This window comes from Corvus kubaryi, unplaced genomic scaffold (assembly GCF_017639235.1).
Source record: "Corvus kubaryi isolate FWS band 111438036 unplaced genomic scaffold, C.kubaryi_AGA036_p1.0 78, whole genome shotgun sequence".
NCBI lineage: Eukaryota > Metazoa > Chordata > Aves > Passeriformes > Corvidae > Corvus > Corvus kubaryi.
The window spans coordinates 8,583,792-8,594,672 of NW_024582065.1; the positions used below are offsets into that span (position 1 = coordinate 8,583,792).

At 46.9% G+C, this 10,881-nt stretch overlaps 1 protein-coding gene across 1 annotated transcript; it reads right to left on the reverse strand.

Annotated features, from left to right (window-relative positions):
• Window positions 1-147: 147 nt before the first annotated feature.
• Window positions 148-10,322, reverse strand: STOM (stomatin). The gene is made up of 7 exons (XM_042052777.1): window positions 10,170-10,322; window positions 6,836-6,939; window positions 5,899-5,971; window positions 4,891-4,973; window positions 2,903-3,106; window positions 2,278-2,412; window positions 148-1,843 (listed from the first exon to the last, which is right to left on the reverse strand). Exons 1-7 carry the CDS (start codon window positions 10,216-10,218, stop codon window positions 1,649-1,651), a joined length of 843 nt encoding a protein of 280 aa, XP_041908711.1. The 5' UTR covers window positions 10,219-10,322; the 3' UTR covers window positions 148-1,648.
• Between the last annotated feature and the right edge of the window lie 559 nt (window positions 10,323-10,881).

Below are 10,881 nucleotides of genomic sequence, written 5' to 3' on the forward strand. Positions count from 1 at the left end.
TGTGCCGTCTTTTGCACATGGACTTTTTACTAAATGGCTACAGAAATTATTTTGAGGAGTTTGGGACTGCTTTGCTTTTCTCTCCTCAGGATTACACGCATTTGAGACCCTGACAAACAGTATTTTACTCTTTCAGAAAGTCACTCATTAGTAAACAGCATGTTTTTTATTCAGGATGAGAGCAAAAAGCATCTTGTGGTGTCAACAAGAATTCACTGGGGTGGCACCTGCAGCAGCAACAGCAGGAGTTACAGAGACTCATCTTCCCTAAGGATTAACCTGGAGCTGTGCAGTTGCTCTGTTTCCCAATCCAAGGTCCTGAGTACAGCAAAGCTAATTATTCCAGCTTTGTTAACTGATTCCCCCCCTCCCAGCCAGAAGTTAAGCTCAGCTTACATGAGCTGCCACCCTGACAAACACGGAGTATATTGCTTTGGTGATGCAGAGGAAAACCTGCCCAGCAGACAGGCAGAAAAGCAACAGCACCTGGGCATCTCCTGCCAGTGACAAAGGCACAGCGTGTCGAGGCACAGGTAACCAGGCCTAAACCACCGGTAAATACAGAGCTGATCGGAGCAGAAAGGGCATAAAAAACAACTTACGGAGTTTATGCTGGCCAGTGGGAGAAGGGCACTTACATCATTGATCTTGGCTGTTCTGTTTCATTGCCACCTCCCAGAATTTTAAGATGCTAGACTCAGTGTTGGTGGCAGCCTGGAGAGCCTCCCCCCAGGCAAACTCCAATTCTTCTCATTTTAATCTGTAATTACATCTACTACAGAGGTACAAACCAGGAGGTTTAACAGCTTGGGTTATGTGAGCTGAGGCTCACCTGCTTTGGGGATGAAGTGTAAGGCCTTACTGACTCAACAACCACTCCAGGTCTGCACAGAGCAGCACCAACAGGTGAAGCACCAGTGCAGCATCTTCTGTTAACACCACCCCTCCCTGCTCGTTACAGACATCTTACTTCTTAGAGAAATAAGGTTTTAGACCTGAATAAAATGCAGCACTTTGGCTTTTAAAAATTATTTTTAAGAGAAACAGATACAGGTGGAGCCTTTTCAGTGCTTTGAAGCAGCATAACTATGCAGACACAGCCCTGTAACAACAGCAGCCCATCAGTGACCACAAGCACGTTGTATCCATAACTACGGCATGGTTGTGCCATTCCTAGGTGGCAGAACAGACAGGAAGTTCCACTAATAACTCCTTCTCATGAATGGGGACTGGTTTAGAGAGCATGAGCCTGATTTTCAGGAGTCCCCAGGACACTATTCCACTTCCCTTGCAGGGCTACAGACCCATTTTGTAGAAGGAATAGTTCCAAATGTTGGATCATCTCTACCACAACCTGGTTTTCTATTCTGTTTGAAAAGGAGGTTTTGGATTAGTGGTGTCCCATCCAGGGCAGTATGGATAAATCTTATTTAAGATCACAACCTGCTTGTACTCCTTCTGAGAGGTTTTCAACTTCAAATATTGCAATTGTCCACATTCACAAACATTACATACAAGTTCTATAACACAGTAAAACAAAAAGGTTCCTCAGCAAACCCACTTTGCTAACACCACCACAAGCTACACTACACAGGGAATTCAGTGCTGCAAACGTGGGCTGACCCCGAGCTCGCCCCTCCCACCCTCCCTACTCTTTCCCACCTAGGAGGCCCTGCAGGATGTTTATGGGCAGGGGGAAGACGATGGTGGAATTCTTCTCGGCAGCGATGGTGGTCAAGGTCTGCAGGTACCGGAGCTGGAGAGCAGCGGGAGACTCCGTGATCACCATGGACGCCTCCTTCAGGGCCCTGGACGCGTTCATCTCCCCCTCGGCCGCGATCACCTGGGGAGGCAAAACCAGCGGAACTGAATTCATCCTGCACAGCAAGGACAGGGAATCCACAGGGTGATTTCAGTGCTAAGGCAGGTACCAAAACCACTGCCCAGCGCTCTGGTAAGTGACCTGCCCTAGGCACATGGTTTCACCAAGCACAAGCCACTCCTGGTTGCTCTCCAGGCCCCAATGCCTGCTTTCCTCCCATCCAGAATGCAGGATCACAAAATCTGGCATCAGGTCTTGAGAATGCAATGCAAGGATTTATTCTACCTTCAAAAGCTTTTGTGCTTCTTCCAGCACTGCCTCTCAAAACCAGAGGCACTCCCCACAGCTGAAAACACTTCAAGCTGTACTTTTTTGTATCTACAAGGGCTTGAGAGGGAATGGTGTATTTCTTACTGGGGAAAACCCGAATCCAGCCCCCGGGCTGCTGTCATTACCTTGGCTCTCGCCTCCCGGGCAGCCTCTGCTTCTGCAGCCATGGCTCTCTGCAGCTGGACAGGTAACTTCACATCCTTGATCTCCACACGTTCCACCTTAATGCCCCAATCGTCTGTTGCATCATCAAGTGTGACCTGCAGAAGGCAGGACAGGTAGGTGAGGCCATGCACCTGGCTCAAACTAATGCCCAAATTTGAACAATGACCAATAAACCAAATGAATTATCCTCAAATTCTCAGATTTTCAAGGCTTTCGTATTTCTAGCATGATTTGATAGCTGTAAGAGCACAACTGTTTCAAACTAACAAAAACCCCTAGAGCTTGATTAATATATTGAAAGAATTCTGTGGCACAGAATTCCTTCAACAGCAAAGTACTGACACAAGGATCCAGGGAAGCCCTCCTCTCCTGTATCCCTTGTTGCCACTTACTAGCTCCACTGGCCATTACTCCTTTAGTTCCTCACTCTTATTTTACAGAGTGGCCTCCCAAGAGATCTTAGCTTTGCCTACAGCTCCAAATCACAACTTATCACTTAGAGGTGAAATAAATCCACACCTTTCAGTTATCCATGGGATTGCTGCTTAACCTGCTGTTTGATGGATTGCTCCAAACTGCTCATACCTGCATGCTGTGTGCAATTTCCTCACGATCAGACAGGATCTCAGAGAGGTTTTTGGTGCCCAGGACATTCCTCAGGGTGGTCTGTGCCAGGAGCCGGGTGGCTGAGTCGGCGTTGGTGATGTTTGCCACGGCCAGGGTGGCATTCTGCACCCTGTAATAAACCACTCCATCCACGTTAACTGTCACCGAGTCCTTGGTCAGGATCTGAAAAGCAGTGGGGAAAGTACAGAATATTCCATAAATACAAGGTTAATTATTACGACAATCACGTATTTGTTTTACTACACCAAGTCCTGGTTTTCCACTGTCTTGAAAACAAAAGTCCTCATACACATATGCTGCATGTGAATGTGTCCCAGTGTTCACTAACCTCCCAGTACAGCTCTACAAAGCTGAGACTAAATATGGAATTAGAAACTTCTCAGTGAAAAATACATTCCATTAGCTTTGCCCTAATGTTATTTTTAACCCACTTCCTCGAATTCACAGAGGGATCTGCAAGTCTTACCAGTGACAGGAAAAGGAAAAAAAGCAGAAATTTTTTACTCTGAAATTTGTCTTCACCTGGGAAGGTTTAACCAGTGATTCTGGCAAGGAATCACACCCAGGCAGGTCTCCGTGCTGCCTTTCACTGAGGTTATACCAGGGCTGCATGAGGCAGCCTGACAGCAGGGCCATGGGGACTGTGCTGCAGAACTGCAGCCTCCTGGGACAGAAGGGTGGCACTGCACAGGGGAGCTCAGAGAACCAGGGCCATGCCCAGAGCTGCCCTCGTTCCATGGTACACAATTACTGTTGTGTTACTTGACAGGAGAGAGGGACTTGTGAGTTACTCAACCTCCAAGGCTTACCTGCCCTGACCCTTCCCAAACTACCTCTTTTAGCAGGCTTTTCGTAACACAAAAGCTCAAGAATGAGTAACATGCACAGAAATCATATTGTACAAATAAAACTGGATTTCTGCCTCTATGTACAGAACACAAACAAACCTAAATCCATAAGCGTAATTTAATCAAGTCAAAAGAAAAACCGGATTACTGATGGCCTCACTAATGGCACATCAGCAGCTGCAAGCACATTCTGCCTGCCAGTGATTAGGTTTCTCCCAATTACCCTTTAGAGTGTACCAAGACAGCTGCCATTTGTCTCAATCTACAACTAACGATGAGCAACAAACCCATGAACGGATCTGACAGGAAACAGAGGCATGACACAGGCTGCATGAAGCATCTCTGCCTTGGAAAATACACAGATACATGAGGGATACAGTTATAACCATCAGGACACAATTGTTCACTAACTTATTTTTAGAGGGACAGTTGGGTTTTTTTCTTTTGTTATCTATGGAGTTGGCAGCACTGAGTTCAGCTGGCCTAATGCTCTGGAGATATTCTGCTACAAAGTTATGATGTCCAAGGAAAATCAGACTAGAAATCAAAGCAATTTTTTTGTTCTTTAGGACCTGCCATGAGTGGTACCACCTTCTTCATGTTCCTGTGCAGGGCAGGGCACAGAAGCCACATGCACAAAAACCCAGCAAAGGGAGCTGACCACTCATTCCCCCAGCTGCTATAAATAGCATTTGATGTATATACCAATTTCATCCCATTACTTGAGCCAGTTTATACATGTAGATAAATTGGCACAGGACAGATCACTGCTGCGCCTGGAAATCTTCCAGATTTCACAGAAGCAATTAGGGAATGTTGTATGAAGCCCAGCAGCTTTTGTTCCAAACCCCTCCCATTCCAGCTCTCAGGCAATATTCAATTATCTCATTTGGTCCTCAGAGCATCATCTGTTTTCTTTCAGTGCTCTTCTCTTACTGGATGACATTTCTAAAGGATACACGTATTCTTCACAATACATTGCACCTCTAATCTGTATTTAAACAGCGTGTTACCCAATTCTGAGAGGGGAGAAGGAAAACCAAAGTGCACTAAATTCTGCAAGTACTTTAGTAGATGCAAAGGCAAATGCAAACTCACCTCCTGAGGAGGGATATCAAAAGAGATGGTTCTCATATCAACTTTGATGAAGCTGTCTGTGCAAGGCAGGACGAAAAACAAACCTGTGCCAAGAAATCCATTCAAGAAGATGTAAAAATGGGTCATTAAAGCAGATGAAACTTGTTACTGCAATAAACTGACATCCAACTGTTGTGGCTGTGCAGCTCTTTGTGAGGAGCTCAGCAGCACAACACTTGTTACTGGCTTCCAAACCAAGGTAAGATTTTCAAAAACACATGCTGAGAAACTTCAATTTATCAGGGTATCACTTACTTAGAGATTTTTAACATTTGAAAAAAACCAACCCCAGAACTGTTAACAGCTACTTTTAAAAATGTCCCCCACATAGTTACTTGTGGGGCCTAATTCTGGCAAGCATCAACCCCCTTCCTTCTGTTCTGGTGGCTCACTGAGATTCTTCAACTTTACAGCAATGTGGAATATTGCAAAGCCTGGGTGAAAACGAAGCAAGAAGCTATTGCCCCTTTCTGTCACTCTGAGCAGCAGGAGAAACAGCTGAAAATAACATTCTTCCAGATCTCAGAGTTTCTAATATACACAGACAACTTCTCAAAACTATCAAATACTCTACTGGCTTCTGTTACTTTTGAAGGACATCAGGGCTTCCAGACTCATTTGGTTGAACTGATACCTCAAACTTCTTTTTTCAAATAACCCATTCAATGCCATTATTCCTCCCTTTGCATTTAGTGCTTTTGATTCTGCCTGCAGATCATACATTAACAAAGGAGAGCTTTGAGAGGGTAAAATTAAGTTTGCTGCCCTCTCAGTCCACAGTATGAATCAGAACATTCTGAGCTGGAAGAGACCCACGAGGCTCATGAAGTCCAATTCCTGTTGTAACATATCCTCTTACTGGAAGTTACAGAATTCTTGAGAAATCCACTTGCCACTTTAATGCAATGTCTCTACACAATTACTGTTTTGCTGATGACTAATTAGAACAAATTGCTGTGCAGGACATACCTGGTCCCTTTGCTCCCCCTTTTAGGATGCGTCCAAGTCTGAAGATGATGGCCCGCTCATATTCCTTGATAATCTGTAACAGATTGTTGGATGTCATGCAGGGGTTTCCAGAAGTCACATGATGGATTCCAAATTAGGTACACACCAGTCTAAGACAGTCTTGACTCTCAAATTTAACACACATTTCTCTACTGGCTGCTTTTGAGAATTTAGGCTAAACTTTAATGTCAAAAAGCAAAGAGCAAAAGGAAAAATCAGGACAATAGTCCACAAGAAATATTCCTCAGACTCTCAACAGGACGGCACCTGGGCAGGTCCAAGCACCAGCAGCAGCCATCAGGAATATCCTGGCAACACCACAACAAAGTGCAGTATTTATGACCCAGCAGGGATTTTTCCAGCTCCAATTCTGATGCTACACATCAGCCAAGCCAGGAGGAAAAACTCCTGTCTGGAAACTGCAAAGATCAACCTCAGAGTGACCACAGATGACAGTTTGTGTCTTCAAATGTGTCACATGCAATCACATCTATGTACATAATTACAGATGCATACTTACATACTTCATATTTAGACGTGATATACACAAAGAGATCTCCTTAAAAAAATAAAATACCAGTTCTCTAAGAGTAGTTATGGGTTCTTGCAATTATTCTGATCCTTCAAATGAGTTTATTTACTAATGACAACTGGGCAGATGTAGTAAAGATGTTAATGCAGGAATTATTTTGACCAAATATTGTAATAGTACTTTAATTTTTGGTTTGAAGATGAATGCACTGAAGTGCTGGGGTCTGCTATCTACTGTCTGCTATAGCTCAAGAAAGAACAGAGTTGGATTAATTTGTGTTTAGAACAAGTAAATCCAATTGAGAACAATAATAGCCACTCTGCATTGCTTAAAGTTTTAATCCAACTTAGCAGTGAACAATTTTACCTTTATGCACATCCATATCGAGATAGGAAATGTAAGAACAGTGAAAACAAGTGAGGTGATCACCAGGATCCATCCACACACACCAAGGCCAGTATCAGCATCATCTACAAAAGAGCAGAAATTGTCACTATTTTAACCCCAAGAGTGCCTGTTAAAGTGCCTAAATTGCATATTTATGTTGACTATTCCTTGAAATAAGTCTCTGTTAGCACTACTCCTCCGGCCAAATGCATTAGGTTTAGTTCAGAAATCAAAAGCCAAATTCTGCTTTGATTTTCACCAGTCTCTCAAAGCTGTGCAAGATAGCTGAGGGCAGAATGCTGTCCCAGTAGCATTTTTGCAGAAGTGTACCAACATTTAAGTTTCAATTCTCAAACACTTTTCTCTTCCCCAGGTTTTTCTAGTAGAGGGACTCACAGGCTGCAGTGGAAATCCTGTTCCTTTGTTTTCTCAGAAGGCAGAGGAACCTCCCTTAGGGGGTAAAACGCTAATACCCCGCAGCCTGCCAGCTCTGGGACAGCATGATTAGAATTTGGGTTCTGTTCCAACCGTCAGGTGCAGATCTAAGAAAACCACAATTCTCAGACCTGTTGGACCTGGGAAGTTGGATAAGATGAGGTATAAGATTAGCTGGATGTGAAATAAAGCCTCCATAAAGAATTTCTTGGCCAGAAACTCCTCATGCCTTATTTCTGTGTCAGAAGACAGCAGCTGAAGGTGTCTCTGGGATCAAATAACGAGCTGGTGGTTTCAAATGCTACCCAGTTAAAGCCATGACAAAATGTGGATTGGGAGGCATTCACAGAGCTACAGGAAGTTTCTTATCCTCCCAGCTAAGACTCTTAATGGGTTGCCAGGAGCCTGCTGCCAAGCAGGGATGTCCCAGGGTGGCACTCAGCACTCACAAACATCACATTCCTACCCTGGACAAACTGAATTTCGTGTAGAAGTCACACCTCAAATGATGTAAAATTTCAAGACTGCAGAGAGGATTTATTTAGCACCAGTGTCCCACGATGGGGTGTATTTCACAATACAAGAAGGGAGAGAGATGCTGTCTCATGGAAAACTGTATGAAATACAAGAAACATGCCTGGCATTTGTGGAATGAGCTAGTTCTGAACCATCTCATCATGGCACATGGTATCATTGGACAACTTCATCAATAGGCAATTCTTGCTCGATTTCTCAGTGAGGGTCATTGACACTGGATCCTGAGAGCAGCCAGTTCAAAGCACTCGAGTGGGACTGACAGAGGTGGTACAGAGGTAACACTAAAGCTCCTGCAGGTGATTCCTATCCCTGCCCACCCCAGAGGCTGAAAATAAAGACTTTATCCCACACTAAGTGATGGTGACAGTATCCCTAAACATCCCACTGGAATTTTCTCCTGAGTGAAAAGGCAGGCTAGCCCAAAACTTGGATTTATAGCCTGCTGTGGTGAGCAAATCAAGGCAGGCAATGAAGAAAAAGCAAAAGTTCTTGAGCAACCTCTTTAAGAAGTATACCACAAGGAGAAAGACTATTAAAAAAATAAAAAACGTAATTGAATCAGGCTTCAATGCCTTTAAGGCTGACTGGAACAGTTACCATTAGTTTAGCAAGGAATTATCACTTGGATCATCAAACTGTATTAATAATTTATAATATACACTTAGTGCTGGAGGCTAAGGTGAAAGTGTAAAGTTTTCATTACCCTTGAGGTGTGGCACACGCTTCATTTGTGATTTATTTTCTTCTGAAAAGACTCCACAATCCAAACAAGCATATTGCTGTCAAACACCAGAAGTGTGCCCTGACTGAAAACAAAACGCCAATTTCAATGTGAACTAGATGTCTTCAGAGGTGCTTCTCAGAGCATTTCACATGGGAAATAGCCAAAATTACGACATCTAATAACCAAACCTACGTCTAATGCCATTTACTCCATCCTTTATTGTGATCACATATGAGCTGCAGGAGAAACCACCTCAGCAGCATGTTCAGGAAAGGCTCGCAGAGACAAGATTGGAACCAACGTGACCATGGCAAGGTATTAATAACTAACAGAGTTACAGCATGAAATACAGATCCTCTCCAAGGATACCAGAACCAGCATGTGCCATTGGGCATGAGGCCCAAAGAGATCCACAGTTATTTACACAACAACTCAAATTACCCAGCCAAAGGCTTCGTACACAAAGCAACATATAAATACATTTCCTTCTCCGGTTGCAAACGAGAAAGGCATAAAATAAATAATGACTTTTGCGTTGTTTCTGAACAATGGAAGTAAAAGGAAAACATTCCAGCTTCCAGTGAGTGAAACTGTCAGTTGTGCTATCTCAGTGCATCAGCTCTAAAATGTCCTGACCCACGTCACACACTCACACCTCCTAACTGGAAGGCCAAAACCCACATCTGTAACGATGCCAAGAAGTAAAAATTCAGCACAACTCATTGCCCCACCTGAGGACTTCTACCACTTCCTGCAGTCACACCTACACAGAATTTGGCTGCGGTGAAAAGCCACAGTAGCGTCAAAAACCAATCCCTAAGTCCTCCTTGTTCTCGTTTACTGGTGCAGCGCCCCAGGGGTTACTTCTGTTAACTCTGCTTATCATTATTTGCATAGTTTTCCCGTTAGTGATCTGAGTTGCCGCACAGGGAAGGAAACCACACGACAAAGAAACCGACCCGAGTTATGCCACCGGGGCGGCTCGTGATGATGCTCTGACACGTTCCCGAGGCCCGTGTGAGGACCTGCCGGGAATCACCACCTGCGGCCCCGTTACCCGAAGGGGCAGCAGGGTCAGCCCCCGTTAGCCAGGGCTGAGGCTCATCATCCCCCGTTAACCGGGGCAGCGGGTTCAGCATCCCCCATTAACCGGGACTGGGGACTCAGCATCTCCCGTTAACCGGGGCAGCGGGTTCAGCATCCCCCGTCAGCCGGGGCTGGGGACTCAGATCCCCGTTTTCCGGGGCAGCGGGCTCGGCATCCCCTGTTAACTGGGGCTGGGGGCTCAGCGCTCCCCGATAGCCGGGGCAGCGGGCTCGGAACGACCCCGGGGCTGGGGTCGCTCCGGGGCCGCCGGTGACCGCTCGGCAGCCGGGGCTCAGGGAAGCGGAGGCTGCCCGGGGGGCGAGGCACGACCGCTCCTCGCTCCTCCCGCGGGCTTAACTTCGGTGAAGCATCGCCAAACTTTTCTCCGAGACTAAATAAAGCAATGATTGAAACCGAAACAAAAAAGCGGAGAGGGAGACACGAAGGCGCCCGTACACGGAGCCCGCGAGGAGCGGCCGCTGCGGGGCCGTTTGGGGACAGCCCCCTGCCCGCTCCCCCTGCGGCAGTTACCTGGCGCCCGCCGGGACTTGGCCGGGTACCCCGCTTCGTGGTCTGCCATGGTCCCCGCGTCCCCTCAGAGGCGCCTCAGAGCCCGTTCCGCGTCCCCTCAGAGCCACCTCCGCGCTCCTCCGCAGCCACCGCCGTCCCCCCGCGCCTCCCTCAGCGCCGCCTCAGCGCCGCCGCCACGCGCCTCCCCCGCCCCGCCCGCGCGCGCGGGGTGTGGCCGCGCGCCACCGCCCCGCCGCCAGGGGGCTCCACGGCCGCGGAGGGCGTGAGGGGAGCGCCGTGGAGGGAGAGCGCAGCGCCGGGCTCGGGGGGCGGCGGACGGGCAGCAGGCAGGGCTGGGAAGGCAGGGAAGGCAGGGAAGGCAGGAGGGGACGGCACGGAGTGTGCGACCGGCCCGGCAGGCAGCCATCGCCTGAGGTGAGTGAGCCCCGGGCATCCCCTCCCGAGGGGAGCAGCGAGGAAAGTTCCAGCTGCCCCGGCCTCGTGTGTAGTTTAAAGTGAGGATGGGACAACTGTTCCATGAGGTATCATTGCTTTTCTTCCTCACACTTTTCTTCCTCTCGTGTGGAGAGTTTGGATCTTTCATCCCTTTTGGAAGAGGCCACAGTAGTGACCTCTGCTGCTTTCGTACGAGGTCCGTCCACAGAGACAAGGTCTATGCAGAAGCACGTATTACACACACAGGCATTGCATACCGGATTGTAAAGACTGTTAA